The sequence below is a fragment of the Orussus abietinus genome, unplaced genomic scaffold (assembly GCF_000612105.2).
Source record: "Orussus abietinus isolate OABI.00-Male unplaced genomic scaffold, Oabi_2.0 scaffold21, whole genome shotgun sequence".
Taxonomy (NCBI): domain Eukaryota; kingdom Metazoa; phylum Arthropoda; class Insecta; order Hymenoptera; family Orussidae; genus Orussus; species Orussus abietinus.
Window position 1 is genome coordinate 691,919 of NW_019396018.1, and position 24,667 is coordinate 716,585.

The following is a 24,667-nucleotide window of genomic DNA, read 5'->3' on the forward strand; positions in this document are numbered from 1 at the left end:
AATTGTTGGGGATCCAACAATTTGTCAAGATAAATGGGAAGTACGGACCCGAAAAGGACGCAGTTTTATCGTAGACATCTTAAGCCGCGTTATAGCTCGTCGGATACCACGTTTACGGTAGCATAGGGACTACTTTTTAGCGTAATTACACGAGTAGCATTTATTCGTTTTGAATAACATGTAACCACAGCATGCGGCCACTTTAGACTACGTAACTTATTGCGGATAATATTATAAATATTGTTGAAGATATCTACATGTAAATAAACATGAATGCATTTTTTTATACTCGCGCTGCATCCTTACTCGAAAAGAATCGGGTTCAAGATGGCAGCAAAAATGACTATGCCCAAAATCTCCGTTCCAATGTTAACATGCAAATTTATGTCCTGTCGGCTCATTATCTGTAAACGTGATTTTATCTTCTTCTACTTTTAACAGGTTTCCGAGCATGTTGGAATTTACGAAGTTATGATCGACACGTACAAGGCGTGAAAAGAATCTGGGTAAGAGTACAAAGTCAATTTAGTGAAAGTGCATATTGGAGATATGGTGGGTTGCACTATAGGCGAAAGGGCAATTTCTTGATTGGTGCCTCAAAAGGAGCCTTAAATATGTCTGGTAACCTTCAACTCAGCAAAAAGTTTGGAAAGAAATCTTAAATCCCTTTCCGATCACCCTCGATTCACAACGAGGGGCGCATTCTGCAATTAGAAGAAAAGAGCATTTATAATCAATCAGAGAGGAACTAATCAGACATAAAATACCGTTTACTCAATATTTCAAACATATCTATTGCACTAGTGTAAGGGGTGTACAATGGATGGCACGGATAATTGGTCAACAAGGGCATTTATTCAACGGTGATTCTTCGTCGTATGCCGGTCAGAGGCTACTCGTCTCTTCGCCCTGCCGCTCGGTGGCGCACCGTTCGCTGGCCCAAACTACAACAGCTTACATTAGTAAATACAGAGATGAGTTGGGAGATTGCTCACGGGCAAGATCGTGCGAACGCATTCTGTGCTGCCCTCTGGTTTCGTACGTTAGCTTCCATCGTTTTTTGCCCCCAAGAGCGGCGCAACGAATTTCTGATAGGAGCTCGCACACTCGCGATGGCGGTACCATCTACCAGTCGCCGTTGGCGGCTCACGTACTCGCGATGGTAATACCATGCGGCAGTTGACGGTGGTGGCTTACCTGTGCTTACCGACACTACTCGCTTTTGATGATAAGGGAAGAACACTCGTGACGCTCCATTTGACTTTACCTACTTATCTACTACTATTAAGTACATTGTTGCCTCGAAGTCGACGTGATGCGGAGCTTTGGGGCACGCGTCGGTGTCGCGTACGGTACCCACATGCAGCGAATCTGTATGAGTGCGATCGCTCCTAAAAATCTTAGCGCGTTCCAACCAGCCAAGCGCCAAGCTACGGGTCCAGACGTTGAGTATGTGCGCGTTCGGCGCTACACTTGACGAGTATGCGTGAGAGTCGAATATTGCGAAAAATCCTCCCGAGGCTTACCTAACTGCGGATATAAGCCGAGTCATTTCGCGTATGATTTTTACAATTTCCTACTAGCGTTATTGAGTGTTTTCAAGCATACTCGTCGAATGTAGCGCCGAACGCACACATACTCAACGTCTCAACCCGTAGCTTGGCGCTTGGCTGGTTGGGACGTGTGAAGATTTCTAGGAACGATCGCACTCTCACAGATTCGCTGCATGAGAGTTCCGTACGCGACACCGACGCGTGCCCCAAAGCTCCGCATCACGTCGACTTCGAGACAACAATGTACTTAATAGTAGTAGATAAGTAGATAAAGTCAAATGGAGCGTCACGAGTGTTCTTCCCTTACCATCAAAAGCGAGCAGTGCCGGAAAGCGTAGGTAAGCCACCACCATCAACTGCCGCATGGTATTACCATCGCGAGTGCGCGAGCTCCTATCAGCAGAGATGAACACTGCTATCAGAAATTTGTTGCGCCGCCCTTGGGGGCAAAAAACGGTGAAAGCTAACGTACGAAACCAGAGGGCAGCACAGGATACGATTGCATGATCCTGCCCGTGAGCAATCTCCCAACTCATCTCTGGTAAATAATAGTACAGTCCTCCAAGCAATATATAATAATATAGTAAATAAGAAGGACACAATCACCATATACGTATAAATGTGAATTGTACTAGAGAGAGAATGAGAGAGTAAGCTTTGTATTTATATTTATCTAAAAAAACAATGGTACGTAAAATGGAGACAATAATTATAAAGTACATGAAAAATGATATTGGTACAATTTGCATGTATCTTTGGAAGGGGCAAGCTGTTAATCGTAACCTTTTATGATGCAAGTAGCAGGTGGTATCAGTATAACCGATGCGTAAACATGCACACAGATAATAGATAATGCTTATCGCCGCCAGACCTCGGTATCGGCTAAGAGAAATTCATGTTCAATTCGTTTTTCAGATTTATTCAAAACGTTCGTCTTACAACGTCAACATCGACTACATCTGCTATTCAGAGTAAACTTAAACAGGATCCAATTGAAAGATAGAATAACTACCGATTTTTGGCCCGTCACTATGCCAGTAATTACAAGTGTTAAATTAATAACTAATTTATAACATCACAAATTGCTTTGAATCATTCAAAAAGGTAATATTGATATATTTGTGATTTTTTCTGAACAGCGATTGGAGTTCTCTTTTAGAGGTTTCATTGTTCCGGTGCTGACGCCATTTAAGGATGACAGGTAACATCAAACAAGGTACCATACCAAATTATTATCAATTGTTTGTAAACAAGATATACATAATAGTACAGAATAAGTACGTAAGTAGACGAATATTCTGGTTGCTCCAGTGCATTATTTTAAGGACTTGTTAAAAATTTCTCACTGTTTATGATAAACAACAAATTACTTAAAAATCGAATTTAATATTTATACAGCGCGAGAACTATAGATATATCAGTCATACCAAAATATGCTGCATATCTTGAAAAGAAGGGTGTCAAGGGAATTCTAGGTAAAACCTATCAAAATAATGATGTATTAATGAAATTTGTGAGTGGGGCGTTAATACTTACCTCTGTAACATTCTTTTGTATTTGTATACACAAGTTAATGGAACTAGTGGGGAAGGAATGTCAATGTGTGTAGCGGAGAGAAAAACTGTTGCTGTAGCATGGTCGAATGCAGTCAAAACTACGAAACAACACTTGATGATACAAGTTGGTGGAGCTCCACTTCCAGATGTCCTTGAATTGGTGAATAACTATACGAAAAAACACTAGGATAATGAAATTTTATAAATTTATCATATTACACAGGCAAAGCATGCAGAGAGTATCAAGGCGGACTCTTTGCTTTGTTTACCAGAATTGTACTTTAAACCAAGTAATTCTGAAGATTTGACTGAATATTTAAATATGGTGGGTAAAGCAGCTCCATCCACTCCACTTTTGTATTACCATTTTCCAGAAATGACAAATGTTAACAGTAAGTTGAACACACTTGTCTTTACAAAATTGTATCATACCTTTTCATTTCGTTATTTTTACTTACACTCATTACGTTGTTGAAATCCTATTTTAGTACATATGGGCCAATGCTTAGGATCACTCGGCGACAGAATACCATCTTTTGTTGGAATAAAATTTACAAGTACAAATTTGGAAGAAGTATCACAAGCCTTGAATGTCGATAATGGAAAGTATGCAATATTTCTGGGTAGTGACCAGGTAATGAAAGAATTAGTAATAATGGAGACACCATAATTTTTGTGAACAAAGACTATATTTTGAAACATGGATACTTTCTAAAGTTTTTATCTTCGTCAAATATTCTTTATCGCAGATTTGAGAAGCCTAATATTGGTTCAAGTACAGATAACAAAATTTTATTTTCACTTTAGATAATGGTCGCTGGTATGGCTCTTGGATTAAACTCATTTATACCAACAAGCGTAAACATGTTCCCAGAGCTTGCTCTAGAAATGCTTGAAGCAGGAAAAAAAGGAGATTTCACAACAGCAAGAAAATGTCAAGAGAAGCTCTCCAAAGCAGTGATAATTATATCAAAATATGGTATTAACAACTTCAGTGCTTTGATCCAAAAAAATCTAATATACTCTAAATCAAACTTTAGAGAGAACACGTAATTATACGCTAATATGGTTCCGAATAAATATTTTAGGCACATGGGTCCAAACAATGAAAGCAGCTATGAACATCTTAACTGACATCAACGTGGGCATTCCCCGTGCACCTCTCAAGGCCCTCTGCGAAGAACAAATTGCTTCAATGAAAAACGAACTTTCACATTTAAATTATAAAATTTAAATTTGAAAATGTGTATCATGACTCAAAAGGATTCTTGCTCAAGAAAAAAGGAACTAAAATCAAGAACATCATTAGATCGTCAGAAAAGTGTGTAAAGTCTATATACGATATACAAAAATATGGGTTTCTTAAGATCTTCCGCTATAAAGCAAATAATAAATGGTTCACTGTATATACGTACTTCTCTTAATTAAATAAAAAAAATGCCAGATCTCTAATTTTTCTCAATTCACAATAACTCCTTTAAACCAATGAAATATATTTATTTATTAATTTGTTTGCGTCGCCAAAATTTGCCGGCAAACATAAAAAATGAGGTTAGGACGAGCCTCACTTTCAAAATTTACCATCGAATTGCAGCGTTCTTAGAATTCTTGTTCTAGGTAGAAATGGAACTGACTCGAAGGAAATAGTTACTAATGAATGGCGCTTACATGCGTGCAAGTTTTTTTTCTATGAATTCGTAAGAAATACTGTGGAAAAAAAGCTGCAAAAATACATACCTACATTTGAAGAGACAGCACAGCAACGACTAGCAACCTGGCAATGACATTCTATTAGATTATAAATCGGTATTGCGCAACCTAAATAGTGGCGCCATCTCGACGCGAGAAAAGTAACTAATTCCATGAATCTACTTTTTTTTCAATGTGGAATTCTAAGCCGAAGTAGACATTTTATGTAATTCTGAATAAATTTGTCTACTATTTATTTAACATCTTTCGCAGCATAATGCCAAATTGTCACTACATGTAATACCTCATCATATCTACTATATCACATCTATTATAACTAGCCAACACTTTTCTTATCCGCAAACGACGTACGTTAACAATTCGAAAAACGTACAGTGAAAATATTACATGTACGTATGTTTATAAAGTAAGATGTACATACATTTGGTAATGTAAGCTAAACCACGTAACGAATTGATACACTAACACAAATATTAATATACAGACATGCCCAAATTAAGTAAATAAAAGTAGATCACTCAAAATTCCGTGAATAAATTCATTTCATTTTAAATCTACTAGTCAAATTTGAATCACCTGCATCTTTCTCTCAAGACACTGCCGATATTAGTAAAAATGACTCGTAAATTATTTGTTCAAGAATGAAAATATCAACAGCTCGTTGTCATCGAATTAATAAAAAAAATTCAGATACTTCGGACGGAAAATAACACCATCAGTATCGAAATGAAGCTCGATCTCTAAACTCGAGATGTTGACGAGGGCAAAGACCAGGCATCGACTTCCGCGGATAATTATCTTTCCTATCTCTCTCGACCTAGATTTAATCTCCTCATTGATGTTTGTTCTTGATCTTTAGGACCACCGCAGAGATCTCATTGATTGACAAGCTGAGATCCTGTTAAATCGATTCCGCTAAACGAAGTGCTAGAAGGAGTGAAATTAAATAGTCGGGAAAATAATTCATTCTCATATCACAAAATAGAACTACAGTTTACCTCTAACATAATTACACACATAGTACTAGAATAAAAAAGAGAAGAGTAACAAAAGGGTTGCACAGCTCGTGCCGACTTTCTTAATTTCTGCCGCCACTGACAAATTTAAAAACGATTTTAAAATACATTGATCGTCAGCTCTTTTCCACTGAGAATAAAAAGGGTCGCTCAGGAATTAGTATTTTTTATCCTACCCCTTTATGCGCTGACATTCAAATGATATTGCGTTAGTGAAAACGACGTTCAATTACAATATTTCCTAAAACTACATTAATCAATTACATTAAAAATACTCTAAACCAGCGACCCCCACTTCTCAATTCGTTATTTATACATCGAGTATTTCGTATAATTAATCATTCTAATCCAAAATAGATACAGGTAAACGTAGCCAAGATTTCACACCGTGAGGTATAATCTATATTGTCGATCTTCCTAAGATTATTGAAGTCAATGGTAAAAAACATTATTTACAGGCGGATAGTGCCTCATGAATTACCCGGCAAGCTTTTACAGAACCTATTTACTGATGACGAGGAATAACTACGAATTAGAGGAATTTACGGAAGCAATATTCAAATCTCGAATACAACATTTCTTTGGCCTTTTAGATATCCACTCTTTGATCCCAGGAATCTCGGAGATTTTGTCAGCATACTCCTTCAAGAAGGGATATTCTTGTAGAATGTCGAATCCAATGGCGACTTCAAAATAGGGTTGCAAGCTCACAAACATAAGATCCGCCCACGTCACCTATTTTCAACAGAAAGAATTGGAAAATTATATTTCCGTCGCAGACGGAACATCAAATTAACATGTCTAATAAATTCATTCATCTGGCTGAATCAAAAATTAAATATAAATTGTCAAACCCTCATACCCTATTCCCGTAAAAGAAGCCGCCATTCTCTTCGATGATCTTCTCAAACTTCTCTAGAAAATACGGAATCTTCTCCTTAATGACGATGTCTCTCTTTCTAGCCTTTTCTTCGGGATTAGTATCCCACAAAACCTCGGTGAAAACTAGCAAGTTCAAATCGAGACATGTGCGATTAGTAATACTGAGAGGAATACATTTTACAACCAAAAGTATTGAATACAAATTTAATTAAAGTGAGCGCAACATTAATGGTTTATCTGTCAGTAACTCTAAGTTAATAACTCTAAGTATCCATCAAATAAACGCACCCATTTTTTCAAAGAATGAAAAACAGTTTGATATTTTTATCCTTTACGTGATTTACTTATAATGGGCAATAGTAAAAAAAATGAGAATGAAGTTGAAGTGTTATAATTAATATGGGTGTTATATTGTATAATATTCAAAGGATTGATCCTGTCAAAACGTACATATTCGAAAGTCGTTGATTGAATAAGCGATTGAGTCGATCTCCATGTTTTCCTTATCATCTTTTCCTGCTAGTCCATATTGCTTCGCTAAATATCGGGCGATAGCCATCGATTGGTGATAGCGTTTCCCGTCGATCTCGATAACCGGTACTTGTCCAAAGGGCATTTCTGTGCAATAATCAGTGCCATAATGTTATAACAACGTCGGGCAAATTAATTTCCTTAGGGATCCGTAACATTTTATTACAGGATACCTGATTTCCTCTCTACACATTTAGGCTTAAAACATCTGATACAAATATTACATAATGATTTGTCTCTTTTTAACCTGAATTATGCCAACGAAGAAAGAGACAAAAAGATTTTCTCCTCAGAGCAAATCATACTTTCTAATACCACTAACACGAACTTAATTTATCGTGCTTATGTTTACAAAAAGAGCAACGATAATAAACTCTAGAATGAGATTTTTAAACCACATTAAGCGAGTCGATCTTTGATCTGAAACGGCGTACGTGCAGATTTCTGCAACTAAAGAGACTAGACTAGACAACTAATTGCCGTATCTTGTTTATACTAGAATAAAGCGACCACGTCCATTTCCTAAGGAGGACAATAAAAAGGAAAATTGAAAAGACGATGTTTCATTTATACATTTAAAGATTTTCACTAACTGAAAAATAGGAAATGTCCTAAATTCAACTGCGATAACTCCCGTATCACTTTGTAACAATTTAACGCGGGTTCTTGTGATATAAACTTCTAGAAATACAAATCTTGCTACTATAGGGTCTTTAAAATTTATCAACTTTGTACTAGCATATAATCTAATTTTGCAATGTAATGAAAAATAGGAATGTGTTTTCATTGTTTTTCCAGTTGAAAAATTCGATTAGTGCGATCGACTTTCATGATAATCTTACATGCTCATGCATTATCTTATGTATCGCGTAACATCATACTCTATAGTTACATAAATAAAAGAAATTTAAGGGGCAATGGCCGTCTTGTTATGATGCGGAAAAATCTACATGTTCAACAGCAATATCCTTCCTTACAGAAAAAAATATGCATACATATGCATAAATAACGTAAAAAACATCCCATCGAAGCTATTGTCGAAACTCATCCCTCGAGAGATTTTCAACTCGCTAATCATCACTTACAGAGTGATTTTCTAATTTATCACAAAGTTGCAATTAACATAGAAAACTGAAAAATCATTATGTTATGATATTTTCATGATACAACACATTTTAACATAGATCATTCATTAGGANTATATAGGCTGATCACCTTAAGGTGATACGAAAAAGTCGGCCTATATATATAAGAGGTCAAATCGTTGGTGAAAGTATTCTCCGAATTGGGTGTACCGATTCGTTTTATATTTTACCACGTGAATATGGAAGCCCTAAAGTAGGTCCTGAAACTTGTGAAATTTAATTTTTTATCTTTACTAAGTGGGGACTAGAACCAACATGGCGTGGTCTGTGCACGTTTTCGATGTTTTACGCTTCTCGGCGGCTTAGAATCGAAAATGAAGAGTTTCAAGGCCTACCTCGAATAATTCAGAATATCGTAGAATTGAAATATTACAAAGTTAGATGGGAAAATGTGGAAAATACTTTCACCAACGATTGCAAGAGAATGCTGGTTTGCCTCGGGGCTAACACATGTTTTTAGAGCAAAAATTTAGTTGCAGCTAAACGTCACAGATGGCGGCGTTGGTCCTGAACAGTCGTTAGAATAATGAATTCGCGGGATTTCGACAGTTTTACATCGATCTCTTCATCATTACTTTACCGAAATGACATATGGAAGGCTTCAGTTCGTATAATTCTCAACGTGGACTGTAAAAGACATCAACATAAATATAAATGTCGAGAACCGAACGCGCCAACTTATGTTGCCACTTGAGTATCCAAAATGACGTTATCACTAAAAAGTGTATAGATGAATTTTAATTTATCTACCTCGATTAAATTTCTCAGCACCTTTTATATCATCGTAAGGAAACAGAAACGACAAGAAAATTTTTAACAAGAAACGCCGAACGCAGGATGCGAAGTTCTAAACAACTTGTGGTCGCCGATAAATTACATCCCGAGTTTTATCTATAAAAAACAAGTAGAAATACGCCATAGAAATATTAACCCTTTATAACGTTAAATCAAGTAGAAGTCAAATATCTGTATATGTACACATTTTAGATCATATTTGATTTTTCCGGCATAACTGAATGTAGCACCTTACAATTGTATCACCCCTTTGCGACCAAGGAATTTATATATCAATCATAAATGAATTCTTACTTTGTGATAGAAAGTTAACGTTTACTAATTTCACATTACATCATATATTTCATATCTGAAAAAATAAATTCTCTTATAGAGGGTTAACCGCGAGGCCAAGGCATTTCGACACTCAAAATTGAATATTTGCATTTTTGGATGTCAAATCGAAGTTATAAACTTACAATTCTCAATCCTGACATCAGTGCAGATCGTATGAACTATACATACACTACGAGAAATATCTGTTCAAAATCTAGTATACATATAGCCAAGATTTTTTCAAAATATTGTATTTCGAAATTTCGTACACAACTATGTTCCGTATTTTATACGGTATACGATATATGAATTTCAGAGGCTATGTATCGGGGTTGACATAAATCCGGTTTTTTTACAAAAAGCCCAGCCCAATGGTTTTAACCGATTTGAACCATATTTAAACCGGGGTCTTTCCATTGTTTTATCCCTAGTATGCGCATCCCTACTATGCGCAGTAATAAAAATATGTTTAAATGCTACCTACACCGTAGATTAGTTAGAATTTATTTTCATTTGTTTAGATGTGAGTGGAACGCATGTGTAGGTACAGAGTGGATACAATATTAAAATTAATTCCACCCTACGTACCGATGGATTTTATAAAATAGTTTTTAGCAGTCAAAACCTTGGGTACAACCGAGTGGTTTTTTTTATGTATTTTATTTACTGGAAAAAAATCGGATAAAACCACTGGTTTTAACCGGAATGGGTCAAATTTTGCGAACCCAGGTATGTATACCAGAATCTTTGGTATACTAATTTCTGACCACATGTGTGAGAATTCATAGGCAGTTGTGAAGGAAGAACATATACAACTATCATTAGCATGGCCACGAAAACTCGGATACTTTCGAATACCGTTTTACGATCACGTACACGATACACAATTATATCCATTTAGAAAAAAGCGCCTAACAGTACTATTATTATACCACTTGTACTGATTTCCTTCTTCATCTAACCATTTCGTTCGAAATCTGAAATATTTCTATACAAATTCTCACATGGTGTTTACGGAATTGTAGTATCTTTGTCCGGCTTTCGTTTCAAGTGCTGCTGTTCCTGGTATCGGTATACATTTCCGTTCGAAAGAGTTCGAAATGTCGAAACATTTTTAACAGTGTAATCATAGCCACAGAAAAAGAAAAAGGTGAAAAAATATTTGAAGTGCCGTGAAGCCTTATTCGGTTTATGCAATATATTTTATGATATAATATTCGGTTTATGCAATATATTTGATGATATAATATTCAGTTTATGGAATATAATTGATGATATAAACATTTACCAGATTTCCGATCGAGCCAGTCGTCCAGGGTGATCCTTTCGTCGATGAAGGGCTGCCTCGCGTAGCTTAAAATCAGCCTCACCGCCTCGGCGATCCCAGTGGTCTCGAAATACGTTAACTTGATGTCCGGCATGTTCCTCGGATTCTGCGGAAGGAGAGAGATCCTTCTTAGATAAATGAGTCGCGACCGGACCCGGTCGCGATCGATTCGCGATCAATCCGCGAGGAAATCGCGGCCGATTGTGCGGAGGACAGGAGCCGATTACGCGAACGCGAGACTGAAATTACTCGAGGTGGCTTCGGATTACTTCCCGCTTAAAGGCTCGGATGGCTCTGGTTACATTCTCGATATGACTCGCACTAACTTCTCTTCTCTTCGCGCCAAAGCTTAAAGCATCGCGAAAGCCAAAACGTTATCACCGCAGATCGTTCTTCCCCACGGTGTGTCATTCGCGATGCTCCGCTAAATCGCGGTTATCGCCGCGAATCTCTCCCTATCGGTCGCCAGTGATGTTTCCGCATATCGAGGCCTTCACTGATCGAAAAAAAATCACTTTCTATTAAAAAAAAGAAAAAGAAAAGAAAATAGGGGGAAATTCTTATAACGAACAGATTTTTACCTGTTCTTATTTTGGAATAAAACGTTGATTCACTTCAGAAAAGTGGGAGACGGAAGAATTAATTAATTAATATTCCTGTACCAAAGTAGAATTTCATAGATTCATCGTAAATTATATGCTGTCTCTCGAAACTCTGTCACTGACCGATGTACTTTCTTTCTCGTCAACTTGGAATAACATTCATTTGCTATTAAGGTTTCATATCAAATATTAAATAGCTTGAATTAAATACAATATTTTATCGAAAGAAATGATATATCTTCCATAAATATTTTCAATACCTGATGGATTTCGCGCTAATTGAGCTCGTAAAAGATGTTCCCCTGTGATAAAATGGATAGGCCCTGAAATGTCTTTGATTCTGCACGTGGTTTTGTGACATTGCATTTAATACATTTCTTAATCATTTCGGTTGAAAGGAAATTGTATGTTTAAATATGATTTACTCTAGAAATAGAGAAGAAGAAAACACTGATTAAAAGTCATACATAAGAAATGAAAGATAACCTGGCAGGAAATATTCCACTCGGTATGTCTTTCACGTGGAATCCACCATCTAGCTAATTTCTCGTAATTTTAAATCGATCTACACGAGCAACACGTGGGGGAAGTGTTTTTCGCCGATGAATCTTAATTATTACATAACGTCGTTCCCATAAACGCATTTCTGTCTACAATTTCTGCACGGAGTCCCGCATTAACCAGATTATGGTATTATATTTAAAGCGTATTCATTCAGTTCTGTTTACTCCAACAGGTATTCTCCATGAATGGAGATTTAGCCATTCTGAATCACCCTTTACGCGCGACACGTGCAGCGCGAATTTCTTTCCTTCGTTTTTTGAACAGCTTAAACCCATGGACTTTTAAAATATTTCAAAATAGCGGGCTTATGGAGACTGTAAACTTTGCGATTTTTTTCACGGTGTACATGATTTCAGATAAATGGCGCATCAGAAGCAAAATGTTAAGGTAGTTTCCAGAAACTAGGACAGATTATTAAAGAACCAATCACACCAATCTAGAATGACATAGAAATCATTTATTCATTGTTTTATATTTCACTTTAATCGCTAATATCTTTAGATCGAACATTTTCGTCAAAAATTCCTACCCTCGGTTCTTAATGAATCTTTTCTAGTTTCTAAAACTACCTTAACTCTTTATTTCAAGTTTACCATTCTTCTAGAGTCATGTACACCGTGAAAAAATGTAAAAACTTCCAGCCTCCACAAGTCCGCCGTTTTTAAAACATTTTGAAAACAATTTTATCTTAAATTCTCCGAAAAATATCGAATAAAACAGCCCCATAAGCAAGTATTTCCTATTCTTTCCAGTCCCTTTCCAATTTACTTAGATTAAAACACATCCCAACCTACAAACCCCCTTAAGGAGATTGAAACCTTTCGCTGAACTGGGTGTACCGAATCGATTCACATTTTACAATGTGAACATGTAGTCTATAAATAAGGTACCGATACTCATAAATTTTCATTTTTTGTACCAAATTTTAAAAATACCTATAAACAGATTTTTTTTAAATTGAAATCTCACGAGTTTCAGGGCCTTCCATGTACTCTTTATTTTATCACTCTACTATATTAACGTTGTAAAGTTCACAAATGATTCGGTAAACTCAATTTGGAGAAAAGTTATATAAACAAGACCTCTTCGACGCTACTTTCACATCACGTTAAACCGCAGTTCAGAAACTCGCGTGTCCTTTTTACATAGCCGACGCTTTGTCTCCTGGATCGGCATTTCTACTGTTTCGGGATGCCGATTGGACAGGTAAATCGTGCACCTGCCGGTGATCCGGAGTGGCGTTACGCAATTGGCTGATTCCGGTGTAACCGGGTCGCTTATATCGGAAAGCATTGCGACACGTGTACGGATTCTCCCACGATGTTCTTACCTCCTGCATGCTACAATTACGCATTACGTAAGGGACCTATACCGGTCTCTCTCCCTCGCTCTCGGTTAAGTGATCGCGGCTAATTTGCGTCTCATTTTCCTCTCTCGAGCGGGTCCTCGTGGAAGAGGAGTCCATCGCAAGGATCGGGAGGATCATTAAAATCGAGGTTCGATCGAGCTCCGAGTGCGCTCTATTAGGATGCAAATGCACATTCGAAAAACCAGCTCCCCCTCGTCCCTTCCCGATGACGAGGGTCGGGATTTGCATGAGCACCGGGCGGACGGAAAAGTACCGTCATTGACTCGCCGCGATAATTTCGATTTTCAATGCGGATTTCCATGTTTCCACGCCGATAATCGGTCGCGATTTCTTGTCAGAACATACCGATGTATCGGAATTACTTTGATTGGAATTACTGACGCATCCGGCCGGCGCTCTAGCCGGTGACGTCAACATTTTATATCGTATTCATGATGTGAGCAGTTTTTACAGTCTTTCTACCATTTAATAGCTAATTACTGCGTTTCCACGCGCGCGCCGGAGACGTATTACAAACGAGATTATTCTAGAACTAATCTCTTTAAAAATTTTCATTAAGAATGCCCTTAACGACTGTGTGTAATTCTTAATGTCGTTGATAATCACCATTCTTAACGATGCGCGTTGAGAAACGACTCTTCGGAATTCGTCCAATAACGTTTCACGCGTATCATTACAGAAAAATTTGAGTACAAGAATACCTTATTTTTTCAGATCTCTGTATACCCATATTACCATGGACGGTGCAAAGTTTCTAGAGATTTTTAATGCCGTTCCTAGTGACGATGTTCTTACTAACACCTATTAATAAGCATTTCCCAAAAAGTATTCAACCAATTTTTCAAACGTTTAATTACCCGAACCATTGAAATTTGGGCGGGAGTAAAAAATGCCACGTATATTGCTGGTGTGAAAATATCCACGGTGTAAATTTTCTAGCAATTACCAAAGTCATTGTTGATGCCGTTATTAATAAAGCCTGTTAAGTAGCCCCCCAAAGTCCCCGAAGAAAATGCAACACGTATAATAACGTAAAGCATGAACATTTTAGTAGAAGGGAACAATGCCTCGCCTTTCGCATATCTCATTGAGGACCCAAATTACCATGCGCGATACGAATTCTCTCGTTTTTGGGTTCAGTGCCAGTACCGGTTATTGTTGAAATCAATTTGACACCCAAAGTACGCAAGCAAACCAGGTAAATTTTTTGGAGACAATGAAATAGAATTTTGCATAGCCTACTCCTTCTCTAACTCTCGTTTGAGATGATTCACGAGTCTTCCGAGTTTCATAAAAATTGGAGGCGGCAGCCTCGTAGATCTTCCTCCAAGGCGCCAAACAAATCATTCATCAGGTAATAGCGTAGTTGGTGAATAATTATAGGTCATACAATGACAGTCCCGTGTCGTTACACGGGCGATTACTTTTTCAGTGCAACCGATTATTCCGAAAGGCGATATTCTCGATGCTCGACCGATACCACGTGTACATTAGCGGAGACCTTTTCTCATTACCAAAGTCATCCTTTGGCTCTTTCGGCACGTGGCGGAGGCTGCGGTAATCCTCCGACTACGTGAGACCGCCAAGTCCGAAGTCTAGGAATCGAGAGTGTTATATCGTGTCCCGGTGACGAAGAGACGCTCCTAAGAAATTGTTTGTACACTTGCCCAACGACTGAATCGTCGTTACGGATTCGAATCGGACGGAACAGCCAAATGTCTCGATTTTCACCTGTGAATTTATCGGCGGTCAATCGCGCTAGAATGTCCCAAAAAGAATCCTGGCCCAATTAAAGAAAATCCGATACTAAGAGAGGGCGAGTTAGAAAATGGTAAAATATGTATATTACTGGGAAATGAAATTGGTCGGATAGTCGAACGGGAAATATTTGGAATTTTCAACAACTCGCGGGGTGATTGTAGCGCGCAGGTGATAAGGACGAGCTGGCACTGATATCGATCCTAAGGGGGGTCTCGCTAGACCTGCGAACACCTTTCGGTCAAATTTGATAAGTGGACCTTACATTTTTCATGACACCTCTTACACCTCCTACAATCTTCCACTACAATTGAAGAATAAGAACCAAGCTATCAAATTTTTTTTTTAACACTTTTCTATTTCGAGTTGAGTGGAGTGTGGCATTTTTTTTTCTTATTTTTTCTTTCAAACTGCCTCTCTTTTTCGAGTTTTTCTCGACGCGTACATGTAATTTATATGTCCGTGGAAAAAGTAAATCACCGCCTCGTCCTCCATTCTCTGAGTACAAATTTAAGAAACTTGGTAATACTTCCAACATTCTTATAAAATCCAATTTCTGTTTCGTTTCTGTCTATTCTTAGCTGCAAATTTATAATATCTCCACCATTCAATCCGTAGATTTTAACAAATAAATCGAAATTCCAAATATCTTTAAGCACTACGTAAAAAAGTATTCTACGTAAATATCAATATTATCCGAAATAGAATACATTTTCGCTAAATGAAAGATTCCTTTGATATACTTGGTACAGCTAAAAGAATTCGTGTAATCTTAATTAGATTCCACGCGCACACTACGAAGGAATATATTCCATTATCTGACCGATCGGCTACATACCAAGCTTTCAAATTCGTACTCTTAATGAAACTATTTATATCAATTAGATATGCTCCTTTCCGCTTTGCCGATAAAAAAAGTGACGATAAGAAATAAGTACTTTTTTACGTGAGTAATATAAACGGACTTCCTCGGAGGCTTGAAATTCGAAACCTCGTATCGATCGTTCGCAATCAATTTCTCGTATCTCTGCGAAACATTTTCCTTTTCCGAAAGTCTCCGTCTGGAAATATAACGCGTACCTCGGACGATATACCGTGTAATATGACATCCAATTGATGTCTATAAAATTCTACTATTTCTTATAAACGAGGAAACGTTAGCAAAGAATTTGTTTATGTACACGCTCAGCTGATAAACGAGCAAGTGTTAACTCCCCCGACAACACAAGTTCCTGACTTCGGATACATTGACCTAAGAGTCTCGAATACCAGCTGATCGTCTTAAAGTGAATTTAATCGCTTGCAATTACTTCCACGTGTACAAAGAAATTTGACTGTAACCTATTAATACTAATCAATGACTCGATTATCGATTAACCCAAAGCTGAGTAAACTCCTATTCCAAACGAATTTCGGCAAACTGTTAGCATAGTTGAAAATATGATTAGAAACAATATTTCGCTTTTAACCATTTTTAGCAAAAAGTTGGAAACAGTGAACATATTACATGTGTACACAGAGAAGCACAGTTTCTATTGGGTTAGCTAAACAATTTTGCAACACTAACGACACAATTTTCAACTTTATTCTTATTTATTGAATTACAACTTAAATGATATATTCTCCACTTCTAGTTATAATCCGTGTCCGTCTATCGAGTAGCTTCTTGATGCCTCTGTTCAAGTTTTTGTCAGATTTTAGAAATGAAAATATAATCTAGGATAGGAGTTTTTAGCCAACCCAATGAAACATAATCGCTCCTCTTTAGCGAAATCGAATTAAATAGGGATATTAATATAATAAATACTATTCAGAGATACATATAATGGGCTCCACTATATTCGGAACATTGAAAATAACCCAGATAACAATGCAAATTATCTGCGACCATTAAATATCAACGTAATATAAACGACGTCATTTTCCAGCACATTTCCGAGTATCTTAGGAACCTTGTCGGAATTTGGTCGAATAAATATCTCTTTGATTTAAATACCGCGTAATTGAGCCAAGTCACGTTTCCCCGATTCAACCGCTCGTGGCCGGGCTATGTAAACATAATTCAAACAACTCAACTTAGGTCAAACTAAGTGCACAATTACCCGACAAATTTGGAGAGATAATCCCTTTAGATCTAACAAACCTGTTCCCCTAATGTACAGGTGGAATTCCTCTCTTTGACCCTCTTCAAACAATTTCTATCGAAATTTCAGCCCCACATCGAACCCGCGTAACCCAAATGAAACATCTTTCGGTCCTGTTTCCCACATTAAGTCCTGCTTTCGACCTTGTGCATCTTATTTAATACGACGTTCTCCTTTAGGCCTACAGGTAGAAGAAATGGAAATATCTCTCAAGTTTAAGGTTTGAGGCAGGACCTCAATTATGTAAGAGTTACCCTAGTTTATATCAGGTCGATTAAAAAGTTCTGAGACACTTCTCTCACCTCTTCGACACAAGTGTTTCAGAACTTTTGGACCGACGTACTGTTATCTCAAGCCCCATTTAAGGCTCACAGAGGTTCTAAGTGAGATCGAAATTACTACCCGGGGAATAAACACAATTTAAACCAAATACAGAATTATCGAGTTTTCGAGCTTTCGAGAGAGCCCCCTTAGATTTAGCTAACTTCCTTCCCGAACGCGATTCCCTCCTCGTGTACCGGCGGAATCCGTACCGTTGACATTCCTAGTCGTTAAATCGCGCCCAACGATTCACGTGGGTAGTATTCTCGCTAGGTTTCTACACATCGAGCAGTACTCTCATTTTCACAGTCAGATATTAGAAATACACAAGGAAAGAAAGAATATAAACAACCGAAAGTGAAGGAAATATTTTTTCTCGAGCCTTTTCGGGACTCGATCGAATTTTTCGGCGCATTCCTTACCATCGGCAGGACCTGTACTTACGAACGATTTAATGTCGAACGAAATGCTCTCACCACCGGACCACCGATACCACTAACAATAAAGTCGCACCCGCAGTAGTGTTGAGTAGACTTTGCGACGCGGCTTGCGAGTGGTGGGACAAGACGGAGACTTGACTTGCCGAACGAAGACCGAGGGAATGGTAGGGAAAGTGGTCAGATGGAAGGGGCGAGGACGTCGAGGTTTTCTTGATAATGGGATCTTGCAATTGTCCTTCCGAATTTGACCTTTTCACTGCGGCAGGAGCTGAGTTTGAAAAACCACGAATGCGTCGGTGCACCTTCCTGGGATTGCCTCTCTACGTGAACTCACCAAGGCGAGCTGGTCTTCTCACCGCTGTTTGTTTATGTTTCTTCCTGCCTCGTTTGCGCTGGAAATTGTACAAACTTTCAGGCTTTTGAACCACCATCTTCTTGGCCGAAAACTACGAAAACTTGTGGCGACTAGGAGACCGTTCAAAAAAACGTGAACATCGCGTTTAGTACATCATATGACGATGTAGCTTAAGTGACAAATAATTCGGATGCTTATAGAAGTTCATTTGAGAACGATTTATATCATTCTGAAAATATCCGTAACATTATTTCGGCCACAGTTCGATGAGCACAAATAGTTCGTCGAGAACATTTTTTTCACTTTCAGGTACTACCTTTGAAAAGCTAATCTATTAAGTAGGGAATATTCCGAGGTAAATTTGTGTATTTATATTTAATATATCTTACGAGAAGCTATTCACTCGGGAATCGGTGAAAACGATTTCCTTGTTTGAGAGCCGATTGCCTTTGATTTCATATGATAAACAACAACGCGATTAGGTAACAAGTGGCATTCGGCCATAAAATTGTTAATGTTCGGTGATTTCCAACGGTTTCCAGTGATTTCCGCTTGCGATTTCCAACTGATTTCCACATCAATTCGAGCGTTAAAATCCTTGATTTCTTGAGTGAATACCCCCTCGATTTTTTAAAATTAAATTCAATGACTTCAGTCGAGAATGTTTTAGTATTGACAGTCATGCAGGGTTATGAAGATTCACGCTACAGGATTTAACAATTTTTGTTTAAATTCGAGAAAAATTGTTCTACTATCCACACTACATCCCATGGTGGTAATTATTAAATACTTACGTGACTTACTCATGCTGAACACTAAAATGCATCCTTCTACTATTGTTTAAATAAAACCTTCACTTTTAAACGGTCTGATATGAAAAGATACCAGAATGTTTCTGTTAGTTTAACAACAGAGGCTTAAGTAATGAAGACTTTGGATCCATTTAATGCAATGTACTAATGTATTACCTGATACACGTCGGACTATCTTATAATTATGTGCACGGAGATGAAATAAATCAACAAGGAGATATGCGACTTTTAAAATATGTCAATGCGTTTCTTCGTCACTCGACACTGCGTTATATTAAGTGAGCGGCCCATTTTTTCACTATCGCCATTATGGAAATAAGCAACATCACATATAGATTTACTAAGTTTTTTTTGCTTCATACCGTATCAAGAAGATAGGGGGCTCAGAAAACAGCGTGCACGCTCCAATTATAAGACCATCGGGACCTTCTTTTTGCATATCTTTATGTGCAAATATTCATCCGTGACGTCGAATTGAAAGTAGTATTTGATAAAATCACATAAATATCCGAAGCAGTTATCGTCCATTGGAATGTCCTGTGATTTTTTATCACCTAAAAAAGAAGACTGGTGACCTATTAATCTAGTGAAACTGCAGAAGGAGGTCGTCAGCGGAAAGCGTCAGTTGATAGACCTATTAAACATTTGAAAGAATATTTCCATCAGAAAAAAGTAGAACACTTTCAAACGAGCACGCCGAAACTAAAAGTTCCGTTTCGGTCTGTTGTTTAGCCACTCTTTAATTTTCGGAATCGATTGGACTTTTTCCTTCAATGTTCTCAAATGAGGACGATCCTTCGTGACATCGAACTCCAAGCAGTAGTTGTAGAAATCCAATATGGCGACGAAATATATGTCCGCATAACTCAGCTAGGTCAAAAAGGAACCTTTAAATACGTCCACCTGGATATGATTTCTATTAATCTTCTTTGTCTACAAAATACTTACTTTTCCACCGTGAAAGTAGCCATCGTTGCTCTTGACAAGATCCTCGAAACGATTAAGGTAAAATGGCGCGGTGTTTTTCACGGTTTCGGCCTTTTTCTTCGCTTTTTGCACCGGGTCGTCCTCGCGGAAGAAGAGAGCTATTTCTAAATAAGAAGAAATTAAATAATTGATAATTGTATTATGAATCGTAATCGTATCTTATCATCTCTTAATATAAGGTCATATTGAAATATTCAAATTAAGAAACACTGTTGCGTCTCAGACAAGTTCATGGTCCTCAACTGAGGGCTGCGTCCCTTTACTCTAAACATCACTCTAATGGAAATTTAATTTTCTTTAAATGACCAGTGACGCTATTAAAACATGCCATACACTCTTTAATACACACGGACGGTATTATTAATTTTTTCTCTTTCATTCCAGGTTCAATTTATTTTACACTGCATCGCGTTGAAGATAATTACAATTTAAGTAACCTCGTTAATTTTGGAAGGGCTTACGTTTTCTCAGTTCGTGAATAGCTTCTGCTGCGGAATCAACCTGTAGAACATCCAGATCGGTATCTCCTAATAAGTCGAGTTTCTTGGCGAGGTATCGGCAAATCGGCAATGTCTGAGAGTACTTTTTCCCATCTATTTCGAGGACCGGTACTTGGCCGAAGGGCATTGCTGTGAAAGAAAATGACCCACACCTAATCAGCGTGATGCATGCCATTCAAACACAGCAGAAGTGACTTTATTGCCGGAGAAATAAGTACAATTAAACTAATTGTTTTCTTGCGAATGATACGCAAGCCAACGCAGAGATTATCTGTACCTAGTCATTACGCGAGCCTTGAACGGTCTTACGTGTACTGATATAGCTTCTCCTTTCTCTGCAAAAAAAAAAAAGCAACCCTTTCAGTCTCTCTTAGAACGTGAACACGTGTTATCACTTGATTACCATGTTAAAAGTGTTTCAAGATTTCGAACACTTTCGATTACAAATATTATACTAAAATCAGCATCAGCGATACTCGAAATGAAAACGAATTAAATGTATACTGAATTTCGAACTACTCTAAAAAAGCGAACGTGTAGAAATATTCAACATTCCGAACACTTTCGAATACAAATACATACTAACACCACAAAATCGCACTCGATGAGAAAACCGAACAACTTGTATCCATACAACATTTCGAAAAACACTATTTCTACGTCGGAATTCCTAAACGATAAAACAGCAGAACAAAGGTGAAAACCAAACGAAATTCTAATAAATGTACTAAAACGCGCATTTTTCAAAATGCATACAATTGTGTATGTGTACGTGATCGCAAAGCAGTATTCAAAAGTATCCGAGTTTTCGTAGTCACATCTAATGACATACTGTATACTAGAATGCGTATCTCCATATACAATTACCTGTAAATATTCACAGATAAGGTCGAAAAGTAATATATGCAAAAGATTTCGAAATTCACTATACCGAAATTCGTATATTAAAGTCCCGAATACAACTGTACCCTCCAATTTGAAGATATTGCACCTTGAAGAAACATCGACTACATGTATACCACATATCGAAATGATATTATTACCAGGGTATTTGGTTTCGAATTGCGCATTTTTTATTCCGCAGCCTGCTTTCTTTCACATTTAAACGAGGACTTCTGGCGTTGGATCTCGTACAATAAATTCCAGAAATCGTGCAAGCTACGTTAACGGTAAATGAAGGAGTACCAATTACACGAAGAGGTGTAATCTGGTTTCGAGAACGAGGCCACGTGTCGCATCCAAAGAGTGGAATTGATTTTCTCCTTACAACCGGCTTCGCTGGAAGCGCATTCGCGTCGCGTGAGCTATCAAATCCATAAGTCGCGACTATTACGTTAACGCTGAATAAATGTGCATTAAGAGTAACAAGAGGGGGCGAGATATGCAGTCTTGTTTTCAGAAGGGGGCCACGTGTCGGGTCCAACGACTCACTTGGCTCGATTTTCGCCCACGTCTCGTCTCGCCCCAGACGCAGGGCCATTAGGTATATGCGCTATAAATTGCATCAATTGCGCCGATTACGTTAACGTTGAGTAAATAAACATTAAGAATAATAAGGAGCACGATCTCGTTTTCGGGAGGCCACGTGCGGAGTCCAACGACCCGATCCCGATTCGATTTTCGCCGTTCTTCGGCGTACCTTACGTGCACCGTAAACTTTATAAATCGCACCAATTGCATTAACGTTAAACAAGCAAGGACCGAGACAAACGAGAGTTCCCGAAGTGGCTTCCAAAAGGAGGTCATGGGTACAGTTAATTTCGCGTGGATTTCGCCGCTCTCCGAACCCCCGATCATTCTGGAGTGCAACCTACTTACCTTGGCCACCTTAAATATACCCTTCAATGGTTATATGATTTTTCCGAAAAGTCAATTACAGGGATTTAGAGTGCCATGGGAGGATAAAGGGGCAATGATACTTATGAAAATTCCTTGGCTATTTCCTGTCCCCCGGTGGAACGGAGTAGGATCTTATCATGTTTTAAAGTAAGAAAAATTCCGCGATTCGATTAAACCCCAATTTTAAATACGATTTCAGGAAATCACGGTAATTGCATTAACTATTAACAAATATCGGTAGAGTGAGAGTAAAAGGTGATCTGATCTGATTTTTCAAGAGAGATAGTCTGGTTGGCCAATGTCATGATTTTCACCCAAATATCTCGTCTTGTACCAGAGGCAAATGCCCAATAATGCAATCAAACTTCAAAAGTGAGAGCCGGTTAAAGATAAATACAGCTCAGTACTAACAGAAACATGGAAATAAACTTTAAGAAAAGGATCGCATCAAGAATCACCTGCTTTCACTATTGCCTATGGATTTCCATTACGTTATCTGTATATTTCACTCTCGTCGCTCGATACTGAGAGTTCATTTACTTTCTTCAGATTCTATGAAATCCACACACTGTATCAACCGCGTTAAAGATAAATAAATAATTAGCTGAGAGAGTAACGCCCTAACGCTAATGAAAACGTTAACGTTGTCTCAATACCAAAACATAATGATGAAAATAAATCAGAAAACTCGGTAGAGTTTCGCGCCAAATGCATAAAAGAACACAGTAATTAACTATAGAAAAACAAAAATTGGGGTCAGATGTGAATAATCACGACTGACGATTTTAGTATGAACATCTCCAAGCCAGAAGCACCATCACCGATTGACTTCCTAGACAACAAATAATAGTACAAGTACAACGGTACTCTTAAAAAGGTAGAAATAAGCCTAAAGGAAAGTCGACGTCATCCGCTTTCACCATGGGCTCCCATTACGTTGCATGTACATTTTATACTCCCCCGTTCGACTCTACGAGTTCCCTGATTCACCTACACTAAAAATCACAAGATACATCGACCGTGTTAGAGATAAATAAATAAAAAAATAAAAAAAAAAACGAGAATAACATCAGCACGTGCATTCTGGTTTTCAAATGAGAAAGCACACGTGGCGTTCAAGATACGCATGCCTAGATTTTCGCCTACGCTCCTCTTGCATGAAAAGTGCGCCCATTGTATGCGACATCGGATATTAAAATAGCCGCGATGGCGGTAACTCGAAATAAATTAATATTAAAGGAGAAAAATAGAGGCGATCCGAGGCAGAGGCGCGGAGTCGAGCGACTCACATGATTTGATCTTCGCCCACGCCTCTCCACGATCTAGACGCACATCCTCGAAGTCGAAGTCGCCGTAGCTCAGGAGGAACCTAATTGGCTCGCCCAGCCCCATAATGTCGAAGTACAGAAGCCGGTACCTCGTCATTGCGGCTTCGCGGGGGATGCGCTCGGATAGTGGATACGATGCAAGGATGCGCCAATCGCGTGACCGCGCGACTCGGTCGAGCAGAAACACCGGGCGCACGCGCGGCTCGTCTTGCTCGTTTCTGCAACTGCGAATCGTTTATTAGGCCCGAGCGGGAAGGTCAGGCTAGCTTCGACTCACGCCGAAGTAGAAAGCACCGGGACCGACGCGCGCACTGACGCTGATTTTTTCCTTTGCGCAAGATACGAGGAATCCCCCTTCGCGTCCCAGTTCCAGGCCCCCCTTCATCGGACACGTGGAGTGGCGCTGACCGATCTCTGCCCAGTTCCCGTGTTGACGCATGATACCCAATAAATAGTAACCATGCGGGACGCTAGATGGCAGCACGGGCGAATTAAAGCATTACAGAATGTCCCCCTCTCCCTCCAGCCCCGACACGCGCGCGATACTGGACAAAAACAGATTTAGAATCGAAATACCACGAAAGGCTCTATAGCTGTTCACTAAGAGATTGAAGCTTGTGCTGAATCGCACATTCCTAACTCATTAGCTCATCTCTGCTCATTGTCTTGATATGACATAATTATTGAAGACTTAAAAAATGTATGACATCCACGACATACAGAAACACCTCTTAATGGCATTCTTTATTGCAATATTACTCTATTTATGTATAGAAATATACACGTGTATTTAAGAGGATATGCAAGGCGCTAAGCAA

The 24,667-nt window shown here is 38.4% G+C and overlaps 3 protein-coding genes across 10 annotated transcripts; 1 reads left to right on the forward strand and 2 right to left on the reverse strand.

The window, feature by feature from the left end:
* The first annotated feature begins 1,841 nt into the window (after positions 1-1,841).
* Positions 1,842-4,561, forward strand: LOC105697763 (N-acetylneuraminate lyase). 7 transcript variants are annotated; one of them, XM_012421396.1, is made up of 9 exons: positions 1,842-1,891; positions 2,469-2,590; positions 2,693-2,754; positions 2,952-3,028; positions 3,124-3,269; positions 3,333-3,501; positions 3,598-3,743; positions 3,917-4,088; positions 4,198-4,561. In XM_012421396.1, the coding sequence occupies exons 2-9, from the start codon at positions 2,585-2,587 to the stop codon at positions 4,341-4,343; spliced, it is 924 nt and encodes a 307-aa protein (XP_012276819.1). In that variant the 5' UTR covers positions 1,842-1,891; positions 2,469-2,584; the 3' UTR covers positions 4,344-4,561. The 7 variants fall into 7 exon arrangements, with proteins under 7 accessions (XP_012276819.1, XP_012276822.1, XP_012276816.1 ...); XM_012421399.2 differs by lacking the exon at positions 1,842-1,891 and adding an exon at positions 2,038-2,094 and having other exon boundaries at positions 2,693-2,769; XM_012421393.2 differs by lacking the exon at positions 1,842-1,891 and adding an exon at positions 2,038-2,094.
* A 467-nt stretch (positions 4,562-5,028) lies between these two features.
* On the reverse strand, positions 5,029-18,396 carry LOC105697570 (glutathione S-transferase). Its single transcript, XM_023434765.1, has 5 exons — positions 18,033-18,396; positions 10,792-10,936; positions 7,168-7,335; positions 6,698-6,840; positions 5,029-6,570 (listed from the first exon to the last, which is right to left on the reverse strand). Exons 2-5 carry the CDS (start codon positions 10,922-10,924, stop codon positions 6,361-6,363), a joined length of 654 nt encoding a protein of 217 aa, XP_023290533.1. The 5' UTR covers positions 10,925-10,936; positions 18,033-18,396; the 3' UTR covers positions 5,029-6,360.
* A 909-nt stretch (positions 18,397-19,305) lies between these two features.
* On the reverse strand, positions 19,306-24,196 carry LOC105697571 (glutathione S-transferase). Of its 2 annotated transcripts, XM_012420990.2 has the most exons (5): positions 24,127-24,196; positions 23,811-24,073; positions 20,644-20,811; positions 20,144-20,286; positions 19,306-20,065 (listed from the first exon to the last, which is right to left on the reverse strand). In XM_012420990.2, the coding sequence occupies exons 2-5, from the start codon at positions 23,944-23,946 to the stop codon at positions 19,898-19,900; spliced, it is 615 nt and encodes a 204-aa protein (XP_012276413.1). In that variant the 5' UTR covers positions 23,947-24,073; positions 24,127-24,196; the 3' UTR covers positions 19,306-19,897. The 2 variants fall into 2 exon arrangements, with proteins under 2 accessions (XP_012276413.1, XP_023290534.1); XM_023434766.1 differs by having other exon boundaries at positions 23,811-24,167.
* Positions 24,197-24,667: the final 471 nt, after the last annotated feature.

What these genes read in the sequence shown, in the direction of transcription:
- LOC105697571 (XM_012420990.2), bottom strand. Translation starts at nt 23,946, where the DNA reads ATGACGAGGTACCGGCTTCTGTACTTCGACATTATGGGGCTGGGCGAG. An exon ending in GTGGGCGAAGATCAAATCAT is followed by an intron (nt 20,812 to 23,810) that starts GTGAGTCGCTCG and finishes TTTCTTTCACAG; the next exon opens with CAATGCCCTTCGGCCAAGTA. An exon ending in GCTACTTTCACGGTGGAAAA is followed by an intron (nt 20,066 to 20,143) that starts GTAAGTATTTTG and finishes TTTTTGACCTAG; the next exon opens with CTGAGTTATGCGGACATATA.
- LOC105697763 (XM_012421392.1), top strand. An exon ending in TTTGGCCCGTCACTATGCCA is followed by an intron (nt 2,591 to 2,692) that starts GTAATTACAAGT and finishes TTTTCTGAACAG; the next exon opens with CGATTGGAGTTCTCTTTTAG. An exon ending in TATTTCTGGGTAGTGACCAG is followed by an intron (nt 3,744 to 3,916) that starts GTAATGAAAGAA and finishes TTTTCACTTTAG; the next exon opens with ATAATGGTCGCTGGTATGGC.
- LOC105697570 (XM_023434765.1), bottom strand. Translation starts at nt 10,924, where the DNA reads ATGCCGGACATCAAGTTAACGTATTTCGAGACCACTGGGATCGCCGAG. An exon ending in AATCAACGACTTTCGAATAT is followed by an intron (nt 6,841 to 7,167) that starts GTACGTTTTGAC and finishes TGAACTTGCTAG; the next exon opens with TTTTCACCGAGGTTTTGTGG. An exon ending in GCTTCTTTTACGGGAATAGG is followed by an intron (nt 6,571 to 6,697) that starts GTATGAGGGTTT and finishes TGTTGAAAATAG; the next exon opens with GTGACGTGGGCGGATCTTAT.